Below are 21,075 nucleotides of genomic sequence, written 5' to 3'. Positions count from 1 at the left end.
GCATTTCAGGTGTATGGTCTCTCGAACAATAGTCTCTAGGGAAGAGCGGGGAACAAATGTCACAATAATTCCACCAGGTCTGACAAGGACAATCAAGTCGCATAGGTGGCACTACACAGTGGGGACAGGGTCCGTTTTGTCCCCCCAGAGAAATTTAGTTCTTAAGACGCAGGGCGTTTCCATGTTCATATATGGGTCCAACCGGTTCCAAATACTATTTACTTTGACGCCCTGATCTTAGTTCCCATGTGTAGGGGGATCTTTGGCGATTTTATGAGCTTAGACTCTGTGCCATGTGAAGCGCGTCTCAATCCCCAGTTTGGCCTCAATATGTAACATACCTTCCATCTGCCACGCGAGATTGGGCGTAGTTGTGCGAGTGTCAACTATGATCGTCACAATTCTCGGCCATATAGTGAAAAACTTATTTCACCGAGTTCAGCCATGACTCCGGTGTAAATTAAACGTTCACAGTTAGCTCGAGATGTTTAGTTGCAAAGCAAATACACAGATGTCACTACTGACCATGATCCAGAATGTCGGTTGGCTTGAAAACTGCACGATTCCGAGACACCCAATTGGTAACCAGTGCTACAGAAGGCCCACTACTGTTAAAACGGTTTGATAGTATACTGTCACAGGTATACTGTCGAAAATATACTTACCTCACTGGCCTACTGTTATAAGTAGCCCAACAAGTCTGACTCTCATGTCTACGACCATATCACGTTGAAAACACCGGTTCTCGTCCGATCACCGAAGTTAAGCAACGTCGAGCGTGGTTAGTACGTGGATGGGTGACCGCCTCGGAATACCACGTGTTGTAGACTTTTGGGTTTTTTCGTAATTTTTGTCATTATTCTTCCAGTATCACTACACGGCGGGACGGCTATAGAACTGGCCAAAGGTCAAAGGTCAAAGAAAGATAACGTTAGCGTGTTCTTTTTTTCATATTTCGCCGTCTGACTTTTACTCGAGACTCCGTAATTGGCATGGCCTACACGGATGCGAGCCGAACATGAGGCGATAACTGACAACGAGCTGAATAATATGCTGATCAGATCATTAAAAATTTAAAGACGTAACATCATAACGTTTTTGGCAATAGTGTCAATTGTTGGTCATTAATTGTTTTCTGCTTGCAACATCTTTGTTTTGTCTACAGACTCAAGAACGACTAGGCATCCAATTATATCCAAAACCAAACACATGGTGAAGAACTCGGCAAACTCTATCCAACTCGGGCGAGACAACGTCACTCTGGTTTCTCTTCAATCCCACGCATAAATCTTTCGCCTTTTACTAAAGATTTCCGTGGAGAGGAACACTCTAATGAGTCTATAGACATTTTTTATAGCCCTGCCAACGGCAGGGTAGTTAATACCAAAGAAAGACCGATCCACCCAATCTCATACTTGAAAGTGATACACTAGTAATAGCCCCCACCCCCTGACACACGCGCACACACGCGAGCAACCAAGACGATCGGCACCAACCGCGCACCAAGCACAATTGTCTCAGACCTCGCATTTCAGGTGTATGGTCTCTCGAACAATAGTCTCTAGGGAAGAGCGGGGAACAAATGTCACAATAATTCCACCAGGTCTGACAAGGACAATCAAGTCGCATAGGTGGCACTACACAGTGGGGACAGGGTCCGTTTTGTCCCCCCAGAGAAATTTAGTTCTTAAGACGCAGGGCGTTTCCATGTTCATATATGGGTCCAACCGGTTCCAAATACTATTTACTTTGACGCCCTGATCTTAGTTCCCATGTGTAGGGGGATCTTTGGCGATTTTATGAGCTTAGACTCTGTGCCATGTGAAGCGCGTCTCAATCCCCAGTTTGGCCTCAATATGTAACATACCTTCCATCTGCCACGCGAGATTGGGCGTAGTTGTGCGAGTGTCAACTATGATCGTCACAATTCTCGGCCATATAGTGAAAAACTTATTTCACCGAGTTCAGCCATGACTCCGGTGTAAATTAAACGTTCACAGTTAGCTCGAGATGTTTAGTTGCAAAGCAAATACACAGATGTCACTACTGACCATGATCCAGAATGTCGGTTGGCTTGAAAACTGCACGATTCCGAGACACCCAATTGGTAACCAGTGCTACAGAAGGCCCACTACTGTTAAAACGGTTTGATAGTATACTGTCACAGGTATACTGTCGAAAATATACTTACCTCACTGGCCTACTGTTATAAGTAGCCCAACAAGTCTGACTCTCATGTCTACGACCATATCACGTTGAAAACACCGGTTCTCGTCCGATCACCGAAGTTAAGCAACGTCGAGCGTGGTTAGTACGTGGATGGGTGACCGCCTCGGAATACCACGTGTTGTAGACTTTTGGGTTTTTTCGTAATTTTTGTCATTATTCTTCCAGTATCACTACACGGCGGGACGGCTATAGAACTGGCCAAAGGTCAAAGGTCAAAGAAAGATAACGTTAGCGTGTTCTTTTTTTCATATTTCGCCGTCTGACTTTTACTCGAGACTCCGTAATTGGCATGGCCTACACGGATGCGAGCCGAACATGAGGCGATAACTGACAACGAGCTGAATAATATGCTGATCAGATCATTAAAAATTTAAAGACGTAACATCATAACGTTTTTGGCAATAGTGTCAATTGTTGGTCATTAATTGTTTTCTGCTTGCAACATCTTTGTTTTGTCTACAGACTCAAGAACGACTAGGCATCCAATTATATCCAAAACCAAACACATGGTGAAGAACTCGGCAAACTCTATCCAACTCGGGCGAGACAACGTCACTCTGGTTTCTCTTCAATCCCACGCATAAATCTTTCGCCTTTTACTAAAGATTTCCGTGGAGAGGAACACTCTAATGAGTCTATAGACATTTTTTATAGCCCTGCCAACGGCAGGGTAGTTAATACCAAAGAAAGACCGATCCACCCAATCTCATACTTGAAAGTGATACACTAGTAATAGCCCCCACCCCCTGACACACGCGCACACACGCGAGCAACCAAGACGATCGGCACCAACCGCGCACCAAGCACAATTGTCTCAGACCTCGCATTTCAGGTGTATGGTCTCTCGAACAATAGTCTCTAGGGAAGAGCGGGGAACAAATGTCACCATAATTCCACCAGGTCTGACAAGGACAATCAAGTCGCATAGGTGGCACTACACAGTGGGGACAGGGTCCGTTTTGTCCCCCCAGAGAAATTTAGTTCTTAAGACGCAGGGCGTTTCCATGTTCATATATGGGTCCAACCGGTTCCAAATACTATTTACTTTGACGCCCTGATCTTAGTTCCCATGTGTAGGGGGATCTTTGGCGATTTTATGAGCTTAGAATCTGTGCCATGTGAAGCGCGTCTCAATCCCCAGTTTGGCCTCAATATGTAACATACCTTCCATCTGCCACGCGAGATTGGGCGTAGTTGTGCGAGTGTCAACTATGATCGTCACAATTCTCGGCCATATAGTGAAAAACTTATTTCACCGAGTTCAGCCATGACTCCGGTGTAAATTAAACGTTCACAGTTAGCTCGAGATGTTTAGTTGCAAAGCAAATACACAGATGTCACTACTGACCATGATCCAGAATGTCGGTTGGCTTGAAAACTGCACGATTCCGAGACTCCCAATTGGTAACCAGTGCTACAGAAGGCCCACTACTGTTAAAACGGTTTGATAGTATACTGTCACAGGTATACTGTCGAAAATATACTTACCTCACTGGCCTACTGTTATAAGTAGCCCAACAAGTCTGACTCTCATGTCTACGACCATATCACGTTGAAAACACCGGTTCTCGTCCGATCACCGAAGTTAAGCAACGTCGAGCGTGGTTAGTACGTGGATGGGTGACCGCCTCGGAATACCACGTGTTGTAGACTTTTGGGTTTTTTCGTAATTTTTGTCATTATTCTTCCAGTATCACTACACGGCGGGACGGCTATAGAACTGGCCAAAGGTCAAAGGTCAAAGAAAGATAACGTTAGCGTGTTCTTTTTTTCATATTTCGCCGTCTGACTTTTACTCGAGACTCCGTAATTGGCATGGCCTACACGGATGCGAGCCGAACATGAGGCGATAACTGACAACGAGCTGAATAATATGCTGATCAGATCATTAAAAATTTAAAGACGTAACATCATAACGTTTTTGGCAATAGTGTCAATTGTTGGTCATTAATTGTTTTCTGCTTGCAACATCTTTGTTTTGTCTACAGACTCAAGAACGACTAGGCATCCAATTATATCCAAAACCAAACACATGGTGAAGAACTCGGCAAACTCTATCCAACTCGGGCGAGACAACGTCACTCTGGTTTCTCTTCAATCCCACGCATAAATCTTTCGCCTTTTACTAAAGATTTCCGTGGAGAGGAACACTCTAATGAGTCTATAGACATTTTTTATAGCCCTGCCAACGGCAGGGTAGTTAATACCAAAGAAAGACCGATCCACCCAATCTCATACTTGAAAGTGATACACTAGTAATAGCCCCCACCCCCTGACACACGCGCACACACGCGAGCAACCAAGACGATCGGCACCAACCGCGCACTAAGCACAATTGTCTCAGACCTCGCATTTCAGGTGTATGGTCTCTCGAACAATAGTCTCTAGGGAAGAGCGGGGAACAAATGTCACAATAATTCCACCAGGTCTGACAAGGACAATCAAGTCGCATAGGTGGCACTACACAGTGGGGACAGGGTCCGTTTTGTCCCCCCAGAGAAATTTAGTTCTTAAGACGCAGGGCGTTTCCATGTTCATATATGGGTCCAACCGGTTCCAAATACTATTTACTTTGACGCCCTGATCTTAGTTCCCATGTGTAGGGGGATCTTTGGCGATTTTATGAGCTTAGAATCTGTGCCATGTGAAGCGCGTCTCAATCCCCAGTTTGGCCTCAATATGTAACATACCTTCCATCTGCCACGCGAGATTGGGCGTAGTTGTGCGAGTGTCAACTATGATCGTCACAATTCTCGGCCATATAGTGAAAAACTTATTTCACCGAGTTCAGCCATGACTCCGGTGTAAATTAAACGTTCACAGTTAGCTCGAGATGTTTAGTTGCAAAGCAAATACACAGATGTCACTACTGACCATGATCCAGAATGTCGGTTGGCTTGAAAACTGCACGATTCCGAGACTCCCAATTGGTAACCAGTGCTACAGAAGGCCCACTACTGTTAAAACGGTTTGATAGTATACTGTCACAGGTATACTGTCGAAAATATACTTACCTCACTGGCCTACTGTTATAAGTAGCCCAACAAGTCTGACTCTCATGTCTACGACCATATCACGTTGAAAACACCGGTTCTCGTCCGATCACCGAAGTTAAGCAACGTCGAGCGTGGTTAGTACGTGGATGGGTGACCGCCTCGGAATACCACGTGTTGTAGACTTTTGGGTTTTTTCGTAATTTTTGTCATTATTCTTCCAGTATCACTACACGGCGGGACGGCTATAGAACTGGCCAAAGGTCAAAGGTCAAAGAAAGATAACGTTAGCGTGTTCTTTTTTTCATATTTCGCCGTCTGACTTTTACTCGAGACTCCGTAATTGGCATGGCCTACACGGATGCGAGCCGAACATGAGGCGATAACTGACAACGAGCTGAATAATATGCTGATCAGATCATTAAAAATTTAAAGACGTAACATCATAACGTTTTTGGCAATAGTGTCAATTGTTGGTCATTAATTGTTTTCTGCTTGCAACATCTTTGTTTTGTCTACAGACTCAAGAACGACTAGGCATCCAATTATATCCAAAACCAAACACATGGTGAAGAACTCGGCAAACTCTATCCAACTCGGGCGAGACAACGTCACTCTGGTTTCTCTTCAATCCCACGCATAAATCTTTCGCCTTTTACTAAAGATTTCCGTGGAGAGGAACACTCTAATGAGTCTATAGACATTTTTTATAGCCCTGCCAACGGCAGGGTAGTTAATACCAAAGAAAGACCGATCCACCCAATCTCATACTTGAAAGTGATACACTAGTAATAGCCCCCACCCCCTGACACACGCGCACACACGCGAGCAACCAAGACGATCGGCACCAACCGCGCACCAAGCACAATTGTCTCAGACCTCGCATTTCAGGTGTATGGTCTCTCGAACAATAGTCTCTAGGGAAGAGCGGGGAACAAATGTCACAATAATTCCACCAGGTCTGACAAGGACAATCAAGTCGCATAGGTGGCACTACACAGTGGGGACAGGGTCCGTTTTGTCCCCCCAGAGAAATTTAGTTCTTAAGACGCAGGGCGTTTCCATGTTCATATATGGGTCCAACCGGTTCCAAATACTATTTACTTTGACGCCCTGATCTTAGTTCCCATGTGTAGGGGGATCTTTGGCGATTTTATGAGCTTAGAATCTGTGCCATGTGAAGCGCGTCTCAATCCCCAGTTTGGCCTCAATATGTAACATACCTTCCATCTGCCACGCGAGATTGGGCGTAGTTGTGCGAGTGTCAACTATGATCGTCACAATTCTCGGCCATATAGTGAAAAACTTATTTCACCGAGTTCAGCCATGACTCCGGTGTAAATTAAACGTTCACAGTTAGCTCGAGATGTTTAGTTGCAAAGCAAATACACAGATGTCACTACTGACCATGATCCAGAATGTCGGTTGGCTTGAAAACTGCACGATTCCGAGACACCCAATTGGTAACCAGTGCTACAGAAGGCCCACTACTGTTAAAACGGTTTGATATAGTATACTGTCACAGGTATACTGTCGAAAATATACTTACCTCACTGGCCTACTGTTATAAGTAGCCCAACAAGTCTGACTCTCATGTCTACGACCATATCACGTTGAAAACACCGGTTCTCGTCCGATCACCGAAGTTAAGCAACGTCGAGCGTGGTTAGTACGTGGATGGGTGACCGCCTCGGAATACCACGTGTTGTAGACTTTTGGGTTTTTTCGTAATTTTTGTCATTATTCTTCCAGTATCACTACACGGCGGGACGGCTATAGAACTGGCCAAAGGTCAAAGGTCAAAGAAAGATAACGTTAGCGTGTTCTTTTTTTCATATTTCGCCGTCTGACTTTTACTCGAGACTCCGTAATTGGCATGGCCTACACGGATGCGAGCCGAACATGAGGCGATAACTGACAACGAGCTGAATAATATGCTGATCAGATCATTAAAAATTTAAAGACGTAACATCATAACGTTTTTGGCAATAGTGTCAATTGTTGGTCATTAATTGTTTTCTGCTTGCAAAATCTTTGTTTTGTCTACAGACTCAAGAACGACTAGGCATCCAATTATATCCAAAACCAAACACATGGTGAAGAACTCGGCAAACTCTATCCAACTCGGGCGAGACAACGTCACTCTGGTTTCTCTTCAATCCCACGCATAAATCTTTCGCCTTTTACTAAAGATTTCCGTGGAGAGGAACACTCTAATGAGTCTATAGACATTTTTTATAGCCCTGCCAACGGCAGGGTAGTTAATACCAAAGAAAGACCGATCCACCCAATCTCATACTTGAAAGTGATACACTAGTAATAGCCCCCACCCCCTGACACACGCGCACACACGCGAGCAACCAAGACGATCGGCACCAACCGCGCACCAAGCACAATTGTCTCAGACCTCGCATTTCAGGTGTATGGTCTCTCGAACAATAGTCTCTAGGGAAGAGCGGGGAACAAATGTCACAATAATTCCACCAGGTCTGACAAGGACAATCAAGTCGCATAGGTGGCACTACACAGTGGGGACAGGGTCCGTTTTGTCCCCCCAGAGAAATTTAGTTCTTAAGACGCAGGGCGTTTCCATGTTCATATATGGGTCCAACCGGTTCCAAATACTATTTACTTTGACGCCCTGATCTTAGTTCCCATGTGTAGGGGGATCTTTGGCGATTTTATGAGCTTAGAATCTGTGCCATGTGAAGCGCGTCTCAATCCCCAGTTTGGCCTCAATATGTAACATACCTTCCATCTGCCACGCGAGATTGGGCGTAGTTGTGCGAGTGTCAACTATGATCGTCTCAATTCTAGGCCATATAGCGAAAAACTTATTTCACCGAGTTCAGCCAAGACTCCGGTGTAAATTAAACGTTCACAGTTAGCTCGAGATGTTTAGTTGCAAAGCAAATACACAGATGTCACTACTGACCATGATCCAGAATGTCGGTTGGCTTGAAAACTGCACGATTCCGAGACTCCCAATTGGTAACCAGTGCTACAGAAGGCCCACTACTGTTAAAACGGTTTGATAGTATACTGTCACAGGTATACTGTCGAAAATATACTTACCTCACTGGCCTACTGTTATAAGTAGCCCAACAAGTCTGACTCTCATGTCTACGACCATATCACGTTGAAAACACCGGTTCTCGTCCGATCACCGAAGTTAAGCAACGTCGAGCGTGGTTAGTACGTGGATGGGTGACCGCCTCGGAATACCACGTGTTGTAGACTTTTGGGTTTTTTCGTAATTTTTGTCATTATTCTTCCAGTATCACTACACGGCGGGACGGCTAAAGAACTGGCCAAAGGTCAAAGGTCAAAGTAAGATAACGTTAGCGTGTTCTTTTTTTCATATTTCGCCGTCTGACTTTTACTCGAGACTCCGTAATTGGCATGGCCTACACGGATGCGAGCCGAACATGAGGCGATAACTGACAACGAGCTGAATAATATGCTGATCAGATCATTAAAAATTTAAAGACGTAACATCATAACATTTTTGGCAATAGTGTCAATTGTTGGTCATTAATTGTTTTCTGCTTGCAACATCTTTGTTTTGTCTACAGACTCAAGAACGACTAGGCATCCAATTATATCCAAAACCAAACACATGGTGAAGAACTCGGCAAACTCTATCCAACTCGGGCGAGACAACGTCACTCTGGTTTCTCTTCAATCCCACGCATAAATCTTTCGCCTTTTACTAAAGATTTCCGTGGAGAGGAACACTCTAATGAGTCTATAGACATTTTTTATAGCCCTGCCAACGGCAGGGTAGTTAATACCAAAGAAAGACCGATCCACCCAATCTCATACTTGAAAGTGATACACTAGTAATAGCCCCCACCCCCTGACACACGCGCACACACGCGAGCAACCAAGACGATCGGCACCAACCGCGCACCAAGCACAATTGTCTCAGACCTCGCATTTCAGGTGTATGGTCTCTCGAACAATAGTCTCTAGGGAAGAGCGGGGAACAAATGTCACAATAATTCCACCAGGTCTGACAAGGACAATCAAGTCGCATAGGTGGCACTACACAGTGGGGACAGGGTCCGTTTTGTCCCCCCAGAGAAATTTAGTTCTTAAGACGCAGGGCATTTCCATGTTCATATATGGGTCCAACCGGTTCCAAATACTATTTACTTTGACGCCCTGATCTTAGTTCCCATGTGTAGGGGGATCTTTGGCGATTTTATGAGCTTAGAATCTGTGCCATGTGAAGCGCGTCTCAATCCCCAGTTTGGCCTCAATATGTAACATACCTTCCATCTGCCACGCGAGATTGGGCGTAGTTGTGCGAGTGTCAACTATGATCGTCTCAATTCTAGGCCATATAGCGAAAAACTTATTTCACCGAGTTCAGCCAAGACTCCGGTGTAAATTAAACGTTCACAGTTAGCTCGAGATGTTTAGTTGCAAAGCAAATACACAGATGTCACTACTGACCATGATCCAGAATGTCGGTTGGCTTGAAAACTGCACGATTCCGAGACTCCCAATTGGTAACCAGTGCTACAGAAGGCCCACTACTGTTAAAACGGTTTGATAGTATACTGTCACAGGTATACTGTCGAAAATATACTTACCTCACTGGCCTACTGTTATAAGTAGCTCAACAAGTCTGCCTCTCATGTCTACGACCATATCACGTTGAAAACACCGGTTCTCGTCCGATCACCGAAGTTAAGCAACGTCGAGCGTGGTTAGTACGTGGATGGGTGACCGCCTCGGAATACCACGTGTTGTAGACTTTTGGGTTTTTTCGTAATTTTTGTCATTATTCTTCCAGTATCACTACACGGCGGGACGGCTATAGAACTGGCCAAAGGTCAAAGGTCAAAGTAAGATAACGTTAGCGTGTTCTTTTTTCATATTTCGCCGTCTGACTTTTACTCGAGACTCCGTAATTGGCATGGCCTACACGGATGCGAGCCGAACATGAGGCGATAACTGACAACGAGCTGAATAATATGCTGATCAGATCATTAAAAATTTAAAGACGTAACATCATAACGTTTTTGGCAATAGTGTCAATTGTTGGTCATTAATTGTTTTCTGCTTGCAACATCTTTGTTTTGTCTACAGACTCAAGAACGACTAGGCATCCAATTATATCCAAAACCAAACACATGGTGAAGAACTCGGCAAACTCTATCCAACTCGGGCGAGACAACGTCACTCTGGTTTCTCTTCAATCCCACGCATAAATCTTTCGCCTTTTACTAAAGATTTCCGTGGAGAGGAACACTCTAATGAGTCTATAGACATTTTTTATAGCCCTGCCAACGGCAGGGTAGTTAATACCAAAGAAAGACCGATCCACCCAATCTCATACTTGAAAGTGATACACTAGTAATAGCCCCCACCCCCTGACACACGCGCACACACGCGAGCAACCAAGACGATCGGCACCAACCGCGCACCAAGCACAATTGTCTCAGACCTCGCATTTCAGGTGTATGGTCTCTCGAACAATAGTCTCTAGGGAAGAGCGGGGAACAAATGTCACAATAATTCCACCAGGTCTGACAAGGACAATCAAGTCGCATAGGTGGCACTACACAGTGGGGACAGGGTCCGTTTTGTCCCCCCAGAGAAATTTAGTTCTTAAGACGCAGGGCATTTCCATGTTCATATATGGGTCCAACCGGTTCCAAATACTATTTACTTTGACGCCCTGATCTTAGTTCCCATGTGTAGGGGGATCTTTGGCGATTTTATGAGCTTAGAATCTGTGCCATGTGAAGCGCGTCTCAATCCCCAGTTTGGCCTCAATATGTAACATACCTTCCATCTGCCACGCGAGATTGGGCGTAGTTGTGCGAGTGTCAACTATGATCGTCACAATTCTCGGCCATATGTGACCCAACACCACAAAATGAGTCACTTGGAGCAAATTGGCAAAAATGAATTACAAATACCAACAGAAAGCAGAGAATCTAAGCTTCAAAATGATATCAAAAGTTTTATTATAGCTCAAATATTTACAGAGTTATGACAAATCATATTCGGGATTGCACACTGTCTAAGCCGCTTTTATTTTGAGGAAGAAAAGGAGAAAAATGGACCTGAAGGTGAGGCATCAATACTAGTAAAAAGTCCATAGCAACCATCACAATGAGTCCATAAAACTTGTTTAATTCTTTTCATAACTAGTATATGCAACAGTTTATGCAAGAAAAATGTGCTATTTTCAATTTTCAAATCTGAAATCAACAGCAAAACTAGTCATCAAAGAGTGCACACTGGCGGCCAACATTAAAAAAAAAAAAAAAAATTTCATGAAAATAAATTCTTGAAATTTTTTTTTTCTTCCATTTCTCATGAACTACACATTCCATTGAAAACACAAATTTATCATCAAATAATATACATTATTTCTTTCGTCCCTTCTTCTGAGGTGGAGCTCTATATTCCTCACCATCTGAACTGTCATCTGCTGCTGCTACAGCTACCGGCTTGGGACAAACAATGTCTTTCGAGTCCTCACTCATGCAGTAATCCCGTATCTTGTCGAAAAGATACTTCTGGCGTGCAAAGTCTAATCCAGGTGGTTTCAAACGAGTTGGGAGTTCACGTGGTGGAAGGTGATTAACGTTCTTGAGCAGTTGGACGGCTTTTTCCACTGTGTCTGAGGACAGTTCCTTCGTGAAAACAACACCAGGATGTCTACTATCAAACCTGAAAAATAATGGTAAAGCAAACTTTAATAAAACCACCAAATATTCTTAAAGTATTCATCTCAAATAAAGTTTTGGTCTCATCAGGTGCATACAAATGATAGTAGACTTTTTCATTTGTTTTTGTTTGGTGAAATTTTAAGATGACTTGCCTCACGACATGCAACGATTTGATTCCATCCAGCGGCTTGAAGAAAGGCTTCAGGAATTCCTGCCAATCGTACATGTTGACATAAGACTCTCCTTGTTCATTTCCCACCAGCTGAGGTCGGTTTGCATTTGCGCTTGTAGTGACTGCATCAGCGATGTCATTCAGAGTGTTCATCTCGCATCTCCGAAACCGTTGCTTGAAAAGCCCAAAACACCAATCTGGTGCAAACTTCGTATGGCCGGCGATCAAGAAGTTCATAGTGATAGAGTCATGATATCCATTCATGACTCGCCATAGCAGGTACCACACAACAAACTTATTTTTGTTCTGTCCAGAGCAATTATCACAATGTAAGTCCGCATGTTTTTCACCTAAGCCGTAATTTCCAAGGAAATGGTGAACATAAGATATCACTGCATTCGAACCTTTTGATGACGCCATACCCTCATCAATCAAGTAGTTGATCTGCTGTGGGAGTGCTTCACAGCAGACCCCGAAAATGGCACACTTCCTCGGTGTAAGAAAATAGATTGGCCCTGGTTGGTAAGGACTGTATGGGTAGTGGACTTGCTGGGCAAAGTCAAAACTGTAATGCATAGAAATATCCTTGGAGCAAGGTTCACTCGCAGATAGGGTCACTATACCAAGCTCAGCTACTGTTTTCTTGGCCTCGTTGGTCATGGCCCGCAAAACATCTCGTTCCTGTTCAACGATCCTGAGGTGCTCCTCCTGCTTCCGTAACTTTGCATCCTTCACACAGTTGGGGAGATTTGCACTACGATATATCTTGTAGTTGTTCAGTTGGCAATCCCCACACAAGTCCGTCATCGGTTTGGTCTTCACAATGTGAGGTGCAACACTCTTCCATACTGACTTGAAGGCACTCAGTTTGGCAGTTCGATGACCTGTAAGTAATAGATGAAAGTTGACTGTTATTTTTCGTGAAATAGAGATTATTTTTTTCTTCTGAAACTGATGAAATTAGTTTCTAATTCATGTAAAAAACCTGAAATTTAATCTATAATCAGGTTAAAAGTGTCTATCAGAAATAAATCTGAGCTTTACAACATACCTAGATCAGTTACAGCCTTGCAGTATTTTCTCCATATCGATACCTTCGTTTCACAAGAGGGTAGAAGCTTGAGATCTGCTCTCTTGAAACCTGGTACGCGGCCTGGGAGGACGAGGGCATACTGTTCAGCAAAGTTGATCAGGAATGTGTTGATTCGCTGAGTATCTTCATACGTGAGGGCACGACGATTGAATTTACGACCACCTGCTTTCTTCTCCCTATGGCACATCCCCTTTGTCTTATAACTTGCAATGCAAGCTGTTAGCTTGTTCTGGCTGATGCTGGAAAAGAAATGAAAGCCATATCAAATCTGATTGGCTCACCGTAGGGGAGTCTATACAATACCGCAGTGTCCGTCGTCCGTCGTCGTCGTCGTCGTCGTCGTCGTCGTCGTCGTCCGTCGTATCCTAGTTCAAAAACAGTGGCACGTTTCTTAACCGCTAGGCCTATGAACTTAAAACTTTGTACACATGACCCCCTAGGTCAGATGACCCGTGACACTAAATTTCTGTCCGATCTGATTTTCTACTTGGCCACCAGGGGGCCAAATGTGGATATCTAAAAAGTGTGATATCTCGCTTATTAGTGACTTGTTTTCGATGAAACTTTTGTTGTAGGTACTCATAGCAAATATACATCTTATATCATACGGGTTTTTAATTTGACCTACTTTTCAAGGTCACAGAGGTCATATGGCGTAAATTGGCCGTTAGAGTGTAAACTATGGCACGTTTCTTAACCACTAAAGCTATGAACTTGAAACTTGGTATATATAACCCCCTATATCACATAGCCTCTGGTGCTGAATTTCAGTTTGATCTGATTCTCAACTTTGCCACCAGGGGGCCAAAAGTGGAAATCTAAAAAGTGTGATATCTCGCTTATAAGTGACTTGTTTTCGATAAAATTTTTATGGTAGGTACCCTTAGGAAGAATACATCACATATCTGACGGGTTTTCAATTTGACCTACTTTTCAAGGTCACAGAGGTCATATGGCGTAAATTGGCCGTTAGAGTGTAAACTATGGCACGTTTCTTAACCACTAAAGCTATGAACTTGAAACTTGGTGCATATAACCCCCTACATCAGATAACCTCTGATGCCAAATTTTGGCTCGATCTGATTCTTTAATCGGCCACCAGGGGGCCATAATGGAAAAAGTAAGAAGTGCAATATCTTGCTTATTTTTAGTGATTCGTTTTCAATAACATTTTTATGGTAGGTTCTCCTAGCAAGGATACATCACATATCATATGAGTTTTTGATCTGACCTGCTTTTCAAGGTCACAGAGGTCAAATGGCGTAAATTTGTCGTTGATTGTAACTATGGCACGTTTCTTAACCACTAAAGCTTTGAACTTGAAATTTGATACACATGACTCCCTACGTCATGTAACCTCGGACACCGAATTTCGATTTGATCTGGTACTCAACTCGGCCACCAGGAGGCCAAAACTAAAATAGGTAAAAAGTGCAATATCTCGTTTATTATTGACTTGTTTTTGATGATATTCTTATGGTACTTACTCCAAGCAACGATACATCACATGTCATACCGACTTTGGTTTGACCTATATACTATACATGTACAATGTTTCTTAATCTCGATGAATTACAAAGCACCAAATATCTATACGGTGAGCACAATGGCCCCTGGCCGTTTCATTTCTTATTGCCATCTTCTTCACTAAAGGTAGGTTTCAAGATGCTAATCCACTTCTCTGTACTATAAGACAGATATTAAGATAGCTGGGAAGTTGTATTTAACATTATTTTACAATCAATATCCTGACCCTGATCAGTCATGTTATCATACTCACTTGTGCATGAACTTGAAGGCTGAACGGCAGACAGACTTTCCTTCAATAACATACTGGTTGTTCGGTTGCAGTCAATCCTTATCAACAGGACCATGTTTGTGGTTGACTCTTTTCTCCGAGTTGTTAAAGTTCACCCTCAGGGTTGCCATCAATACCAGATCTTTTTCAGCCGACGTAAACTCCATCATGTTGCGACGGAGTGCAACTATCCAGCGATCGTCAAACTGTTTGATGCACTGTCCTTCTTTGAACTTCTTGCACCCACAACTAAATTTCATAACAGCCTCAAGATCTGCATCTGTATCACTGAAGGCGGCACCCTCTCGTAAGCCCACAGCATCCTGCATGTCCTCTAGAAGGGGTCCATCATCATCATCATCAGAATCTGAACCAGCAGGTGCACCACCATCATCATGAACATTGTCTGCATGCACCAACACGTTGTTTGCTGCATCTTCAACCATTTCCAACAGCTCAGGGTCTAACTCTCCAACATTAAATGTTTCAGTCAAGTTGTTAGCAACCAATTCATCATCACCAACGCTGTTTTCATTTGTACCTTCAAGCATTTCAGAGTCTGAATCACTATCAGTATCAGCTTTGTCGGACTCCGAATCAGACTCCTCAAGAAAATAATCATTTATCGTCGCTAAAACAAAGTCAGGGGCCGAAATGTTCAGCATGTTATAATCCCGAATATCATTCAAAGCCGTAGCAACCTTCTTTTTCTTACTTAGAGCCATTTTGATGGGTAAAAATCGATATGTATTGCAGAAATAGTCACTCAGTTTCTCTAAGCCATGGGCGCCGCCATTGAAGAACCTCGTTTTGAATCGGGATTGGGCCAATCAGCGTGCATGTTACGAAATGCCTTCGGCTTGGGTGCTTTGTTGATACTTTGGATAACTTGTATCCAAGGCTCTTATTGGTAGATAGCCGTGAATATTTGAATTTATTATTCCATATTTGGAAAATCAAAGCCAAGATCTGCATTTTGATATACGACACGTGATGATAGCGTGGTTGTAAACATTTGTAAAGTTACGCTAAAAAGTTGCAATTTTCATTGTTTTCTGCACTAATTAACCAATTTGGAACTGTGTACTCTTCATCAAATGCAGGATTTAAGTACTTTAGTGGATGCAAACTAAACTTTTGCTGTGTTGATGTGTAATAATGGTCATTGAATGTATAATTTATTCATTAAAAAAAATCTGAAAAATTTATTAATATTTTGATACATGATGCCTTTGACGGCCCGTAGCGCAAAATCAATAGGTGCGCAAAGCGACTCATTTCGTGGTGTTGGGTCACATATAGTGAAAAACTTATTTCACCGAGTTCAGCCATGACTCCGGTGTAAATTAAACGTTCACAGTTAGCTCGAGATGTTTAGGTGCAAAGCAAATACACAGATGTCACTACTGACCATGATCCAGAATGTCGGTTGGCTTGAAAACTGCACGATTCCGAGACACCCAATTGGTAACCAGTGCTACAGAAGGCCCACTACTGTTAAAACGGTTTGATAGTATACTGTCACAGGTATACTGTCGAAAATATACTTACCTCACTGGCCTACTGTTATAAGTAGCCCAACAAGTCTGACTCTCATGTCTACGACCATATCACGTTGAAAACACCGGTTCTCGTCCGATCACCGAAGTTAAGCAACGTCGAGCGTGGTTAGTACGTGGATGGGTGACCGCCTCGGAATACCATGTGTTGTAGACTTTTGGGTTTTTTCGTAATTTTTGTCATTATTCTTCCAGTATCACTACACGGCGGGACGGCTATAGAACTGGCCAAAGGTCAAAGGTCAAAGAAAGATAACGTTAGCGTGTTCTTTTTTTCATATTTCGCCGTCTGACTTTTACTCGAGACTCCGTAATTGGCATGGCCTACACGGATGCGAGCCGAACATGAGGCGATAACTGACAACGAGCTGAATAATATGCTGATCAGATCATTAAAAATTTAAAGACGTAACATCATAACGTTTTTGGCAATAGTGTCAATTGTTGGTCATTAATTGTTTTCTGCTTGCAACATCTTTGTTTTGTCTACAGACTCAAGAACGACTAGGCATCCAATTATATCCAAAACCAAACACATGGTGAAGAACTCGGCAAACTCTATCCAACTCGGGCGAGACAACGTCACTCTGGTTTCTCTTCAATCCCACGCATAAATCTTTCGCCTTTTACTAAAGATTTCCGTGGAGAGGAACACTCTAATGAGTCTATAGACATTTTTTATAGCCCTGCCAACGGCAGGGTAGTTAATACCAAAGAAAGACCGATCCACCCAATCTCATACTTGAAAGTGATACACTAGTAATAGCCCCCACCCCCTGACACACGCGCACACACGCGAGCAACCAAGACGATCGGCACCAACCGCGCACCAAGCACAATTGTCTCAGACCTCGCATTTCAGGTGTATGGTCTCTCGAACAATAGTCTCTAGGGAAGAGCGGGGAACAAATGTCACAATAATTCCACCAGGTCTGACAAGGACAATCAAGTCGCATAGGTGGCACTACACAGTGGGGACAGGGTCCGTTTTGTCCCCCCAGAGAAATTTAGTTCTTAAGACGCAGGGCGTTTCCATGTTCATATATGGGTCCAACCGGTTCCAAATACTATTTACTTTGACGCCCTGATCTTAGTTCCCATGTGTAGGGGGATCTTTGGCGATTTTATGAGCTTAGAATCTGTGCCATGTGAAGCGCGTCTCAATCCCCAGTTTGGCCTCAATATGTAACATACCTTCCATCTGCCACGCGAGATTGGGCGTAGTTGTGCGAGTGTCAACTATGATCGTCTCAATTCTAGGCCATATAGCGAAAAACTTATTTCACCGAGTTCAGCCAAGACTCCGGTGTAAATTAAACGTTCACAGTTAGCTCGAGATGTTTAGTTGCAAAGCAAATACACAGATGTCACTACTGACCATGATCCAGAATGTCGGTTGGCTTGAAAACTGCACGATTCCGAGACTCCCAATTGGTAACCAGTGCTACAGAAGGCCCACTACTGTTAAAACGGTTTGATAGTATACTGTCACAGGTATACTGTCGAAAATATACTTACCTCACTGGCCTACTGTTATAAGTAGCCCAACAAGTCTGACTCTCATGTCTACGACCATATCACGTTGAAAACACCGGTTCTCGTCCGATCACCGAAGTTAAGCAACGTCGAGCGTGGTTAGTACGTGGATGGGTGACCGCCTCGGAATACCACGTGTTGTAGACTTTTGGGTTTTTTCGTAATTTTTGTCATTATTCTTCCAGTATCACTACACGGCGGGACGGCTAAAGAACTGGCCAAAGGTCAAAGGTCAAAGTAAGATAACGTTAGCGTGTTCTTTTTTTCATATTTCGCCGTCTGACTTTTACTCGAGACTCCGTAATTGGCATGGCCTACACGGATGCGAGCCGAACATGAGGCGATAACTGACAACGAGCTGAATAATATGCTGATCAGATCATTAAAAATTTAAAGACGTAACATCATAACATTTTTGGCAATAGTGTCAATTGTTGGTCATTAATTGTTTTCTGCTTGCAACATCTTTGTTTTGTCTACAGACTCAAGAACGACTAGGCATCCAATTATATCCAAAACCAAACACATGGTGAAGAACTCGGCAAACTCTATCCAACTCGGGCGAGACAACGTCACTCTGGTTTCTCTTCAATCCCACGCATAAATCTTTCGCCTTTTACTAAAGATTTCCGTGGAGAGGAACACTCTAATGAGTCTATAGACATTTTTTATAGCCCTGCCAACGGCAGGGTAGTTAATACCAAAGAAAGACCGATCCACCCAATCTCATACTTGAAAGTGATACACTAGTAATAGCCCCCACCCCCTGACACACGCGCACACACGCGAGCAACCAAGACGATCGGCACCAACCGCGCACCAAGCACAATTGTCTCAGACCTCGCATTTCAGGTGTATGGTCTCTCGAACAATAGTCTCTAGGGAAGAGCGGGGAACAAATGTCACAATAATTCCACCAGGTCTGACAAGGACAATCAAGTCGCATAGGTGGCACTACACAGTGGGGACAGGGTCCGTTTTGTCCCCCCAGAGAAATTTAGTTCTTAAGACGCAGGGCATTTCCATGTTCATATATGGGTCCAACCGGTTCCAAATACTATTTACTTTGACGCCCTGATCTTAGTTCCCATGTGTAGGGGGATCTTTGGCGATTTTATGAGCTTAGAATCTGTGCCATGTGAAGCGCGTCTCAATCCCCAGTTTGGCCTCAATATGTAACATACCTTCCATCTGCCACGCGAGATTGGGCGTAGTTGTGCGAGTGTCAACTATGATCGTCTCAATTCTAGGCCATATAGCGAAAAACTTATTTCACCGAGTTCAGCCAAGACTCCGGTGTAAATTAAACGTTCACAGTTAGCTCGAGATGTTTAGTTGCAAAGCAAATACACAGATGTCACTACTGACCATGATCCAGAATGTCGGTTGGCTTGAAAACTGCACGATTCCGAGACTCCCAATTGGTAACCAGTGCTACAGAAGGCCCACTACTGTTAAAACGGTTTGATAGTATACTGTCACAGGTATACTGTCGAAAATATACTTACCTCACTGGCCTACTGTTATAAGTAGCTCAACAAGTCTGCCTCTCATGTCTACGACCATATCACGTTGAAAACACCGGTTCTCGTCCGATCACCGAAGTTAAGCAACGTCGAGCGTGGTTAGTACGTGGATGGGTGACCGCCTCGGAATACCACGTGTTGTAGACTTTTGGGTTTTTTCGTAATTTTTGTCATTATTCTTCCAGTATCACTACACGGCGGGACGGCTATAGAACTGGCCAAAGGTCAAAGGTCAAAGTAAGATAACGTTAGCGTGTTCTTTTTTCATATTTCGCCGTCTGACTTTTACTCGAGACTCCGTAATTGGCATGGCCTACACGGATGCGAGCCGAACATGAGGCGATAACTGACAACGAGCTGAATAATATGCTGATCAGATCATTAAAAATTTAAAGACGTAACATCATAACGTTTTTGGCAATAGTGTCAATTGTTGGTCATTAATTGTTTTCTGCTTGCAACATCTTTGTTTTGTCTACAGACTCAAGAACGACTAGGCATCCAATTATATCCAAAACCAAACACATGGTGAAGAACTCGGCAAACTCTATCCAACTCGGGCGAGACAACGTCACTCTGGTTTCTCTTCAATCCCACGCATAAATCTTTCGCCTTTTACTAAAGATTTCCGTGGAGAGGAACACTCTAATGAGTCTATAGACATTTTTTATAGCCCTGCCAACGGCAGGGTAGTTAATACCAAAGAAAGACCGATCCACCCAATCTCATACTTGAAAGTGATACACTAGTAATAGCCCCCACCCCCTGACACACGCGCACACACGCGAGCAACCAAGACGATCGGCACCAACCGCGCACCAAGCACAATTGTCTCAGACCTCGCATTTCAGGTGTATGGTCTCTCGAACAATAGTCTCTAGGGAAGAGCGGGGAACAAATGTCACAATAATTCCACCAGGTCTGACAAGGACAATCAAGTCGCATAGGTGGCACTACACAGTGGGGACAGGGTCCGTTTTGTCCCCCCAGAGAAATTTAGTTCTTAAGACGCAGGGCGTTTCCATGTTCATATATGGGTCCAACCGGTTCCAAATACTATTTACTTTGACGCCCTGATCTTAGTTCCCATGTGTAGGGGGATCTTTGGCGATTTTATGAGCTTAGAATCTGTGCCATGTGAAGCGCGTCTCAATCCCCAGTTTGGCCTCAATATGTAACATACCTTCCATCTGCCACGCGAGATTGGGCGTAGTTGTGCGAGTGTCAACTATGATCGTCTCAATTCTAGGCCATATAGCGAAAAACTTATTTCACCGAGTTCAGCCAAGACTCCGGTGTAAATTAAACGTTCACAGTTAGCTCGAGATGTTTAGTTGCAAAGCAAATACACAGATGTCACTACTGACCATGATCCAGAATGTCGGTTGGCTTGAAAACTGCACGATTCCGAGACTCCCAATTGGTAACCAGTGCTACAGAAGGCCCACTACTGTTAAAACGGTTTGATAGTATA

General features: G+C 43.6%; 1 protein-coding gene and 20 non-coding genes across 21 annotated transcripts; 20 read left to right on the top strand and 1 right to left on the bottom strand.

The window, feature by feature from the left end:
* The first annotated feature begins 711 nt into the window (after positions 1 to 711).
* Positions 712 to 830, top strand: LOC135490340 (5S ribosomal RNA). The gene has a single exon (XR_010447547.1). It is a non-coding gene; the product is annotated as a 5S ribosomal RNA (ribosomal RNA).
* Positions 831 to 1,255: 425 nt separating this feature from the next.
* On the top strand, positions 1,256 to 1,375 carry LOC135490510 (U5 spliceosomal RNA). Its single transcript, XR_010447702.1, has one exon. It is a non-coding gene; the product is annotated as a U5 spliceosomal RNA (small nuclear RNA).
* Positions 1,376 to 2,237: 862 nt separating this feature from the next.
* Positions 2,238 to 2,356, top strand: LOC135490328 (5S ribosomal RNA). The gene has a single exon (XR_010447536.1). It is a non-coding gene; the product is annotated as a 5S ribosomal RNA (ribosomal RNA).
* Positions 2,357 to 2,781: 425 nt separating this feature from the next.
* On the top strand, positions 2,782 to 2,901 carry LOC135490509 (U5 spliceosomal RNA). The gene has a single exon (XR_010447701.1). It is a non-coding gene; the product is annotated as a U5 spliceosomal RNA (small nuclear RNA).
* Positions 2,902 to 3,763: 862 nt separating this feature from the next.
* On the top strand, positions 3,764 to 3,882 carry LOC135490316 (5S ribosomal RNA). Its single transcript, XR_010447525.1, has one exon. It is a non-coding gene; the product is annotated as a 5S ribosomal RNA (ribosomal RNA).
* Positions 3,883 to 4,307: 425 nt separating this feature from the next.
* LOC135490508 (U5 spliceosomal RNA) lies at positions 4,308 to 4,427 on the top strand. Its single transcript, XR_010447700.1, has one exon. It is a non-coding gene; the product is annotated as a U5 spliceosomal RNA (small nuclear RNA).
* An 862-nt stretch (positions 4,428 to 5,289) lies between these two features.
* LOC135490304 (5S ribosomal RNA) lies at positions 5,290 to 5,408 on the top strand. Its single transcript, XR_010447514.1, has one exon. It is a non-coding gene; the product is annotated as a 5S ribosomal RNA (ribosomal RNA).
* A 425-nt stretch (positions 5,409 to 5,833) lies between these two features.
* LOC135490507 (U5 spliceosomal RNA) lies at positions 5,834 to 5,953 on the top strand. The gene has a single exon (XR_010447699.1). It is a non-coding gene; the product is annotated as a U5 spliceosomal RNA (small nuclear RNA).
* Positions 5,954 to 6,817: 864 nt separating this feature from the next.
* LOC135490293 (5S ribosomal RNA) lies at positions 6,818 to 6,936 on the top strand. The gene has a single exon (XR_010447503.1). It is a non-coding gene; the product is annotated as a 5S ribosomal RNA (ribosomal RNA).
* A 425-nt stretch (positions 6,937 to 7,361) lies between these two features.
* Positions 7,362 to 7,481, top strand: LOC135490506 (U5 spliceosomal RNA). The gene has a single exon (XR_010447698.1). It is a non-coding gene; the product is annotated as a U5 spliceosomal RNA (small nuclear RNA).
* An 862-nt stretch (positions 7,482 to 8,343) lies between these two features.
* On the top strand, positions 8,344 to 8,462 carry LOC135490282 (5S ribosomal RNA). The gene has a single exon (XR_010447492.1). It is a non-coding gene; the product is annotated as a 5S ribosomal RNA (ribosomal RNA).
* Positions 8,463 to 8,887: 425 nt separating this feature from the next.
* Positions 8,888 to 9,007, top strand: LOC135490504 (U5 spliceosomal RNA). The gene has a single exon (XR_010447696.1). It is a non-coding gene; the product is annotated as a U5 spliceosomal RNA (small nuclear RNA).
* An 862-nt stretch (positions 9,008 to 9,869) lies between these two features.
* LOC135490270 (5S ribosomal RNA) lies at positions 9,870 to 9,988 on the top strand. Its single transcript, XR_010447480.1, has one exon. It is a non-coding gene; the product is annotated as a 5S ribosomal RNA (ribosomal RNA).
* Positions 9,989 to 10,412: 424 nt separating this feature from the next.
* Positions 10,413 to 10,532, top strand: LOC135490503 (U5 spliceosomal RNA). The gene has a single exon (XR_010447695.1). It is a non-coding gene; the product is annotated as a U5 spliceosomal RNA (small nuclear RNA).
* A 685-nt stretch (positions 10,533 to 11,217) lies between these two features.
* LOC135489956 (uncharacterized) lies at positions 11,218 to 13,369 on the bottom strand. Its single transcript, XM_064775593.1, has 3 exons — positions 13,141 to 13,369; positions 12,070 to 12,973; positions 11,218 to 11,918 (listed from the first exon to the last, which is right to left on the bottom strand). The coding sequence occupies exons 1-3, from the start codon at positions 13,367 to 13,369 to the stop codon at positions 11,612 to 11,614; spliced, it is 1,440 nt and encodes a 479-aa protein (XP_064631663.1). The 3' UTR covers positions 11,218 to 11,611.
* A 3,208-nt stretch (positions 13,370 to 16,577) lies between these two features.
* Positions 16,578 to 16,696, top strand: LOC135490511 (5S ribosomal RNA). Its single transcript, XR_010447703.1, has one exon. It is a non-coding gene; the product is annotated as a 5S ribosomal RNA (ribosomal RNA).
* A 425-nt stretch (positions 16,697 to 17,121) lies between these two features.
* On the top strand, positions 17,122 to 17,241 carry LOC135490502 (U5 spliceosomal RNA). The gene has a single exon (XR_010447694.1). It is a non-coding gene; the product is annotated as a U5 spliceosomal RNA (small nuclear RNA).
* Positions 17,242 to 18,103: 862 nt separating this feature from the next.
* On the top strand, positions 18,104 to 18,222 carry LOC135490259 (5S ribosomal RNA). Its single transcript, XR_010447469.1, has one exon. It is a non-coding gene; the product is annotated as a 5S ribosomal RNA (ribosomal RNA).
* A 425-nt stretch (positions 18,223 to 18,647) lies between these two features.
* Positions 18,648 to 18,767, top strand: LOC135490501 (U5 spliceosomal RNA). The gene has a single exon (XR_010447693.1). It is a non-coding gene; the product is annotated as a U5 spliceosomal RNA (small nuclear RNA).
* An 862-nt stretch (positions 18,768 to 19,629) lies between these two features.
* Positions 19,630 to 19,748, top strand: LOC135490247 (5S ribosomal RNA). The gene has a single exon (XR_010447458.1). It is a non-coding gene; the product is annotated as a 5S ribosomal RNA (ribosomal RNA).
* Positions 19,749 to 20,172: 424 nt separating this feature from the next.
* Positions 20,173 to 20,292, top strand: LOC135490500 (U5 spliceosomal RNA). Its single transcript, XR_010447692.1, has one exon. It is a non-coding gene; the product is annotated as a U5 spliceosomal RNA (small nuclear RNA).
* Positions 20,293 to 21,075: the final 783 nt, after the last annotated feature.

Source organism: Lineus longissimus, chromosome 6 (assembly GCF_910592395.1).
Source record: "Lineus longissimus chromosome 6, tnLinLong1.2, whole genome shotgun sequence".
Taxonomy (NCBI): Eukaryota; Metazoa; Nemertea; class Pilidiophora; order Heteronemertea; family Lineidae; genus Lineus; species Lineus longissimus.
The sequence above is the reverse complement of the archived record's forward strand: the minus strand, read 5'-3'. Positions and strand labels throughout refer to the sequence as shown.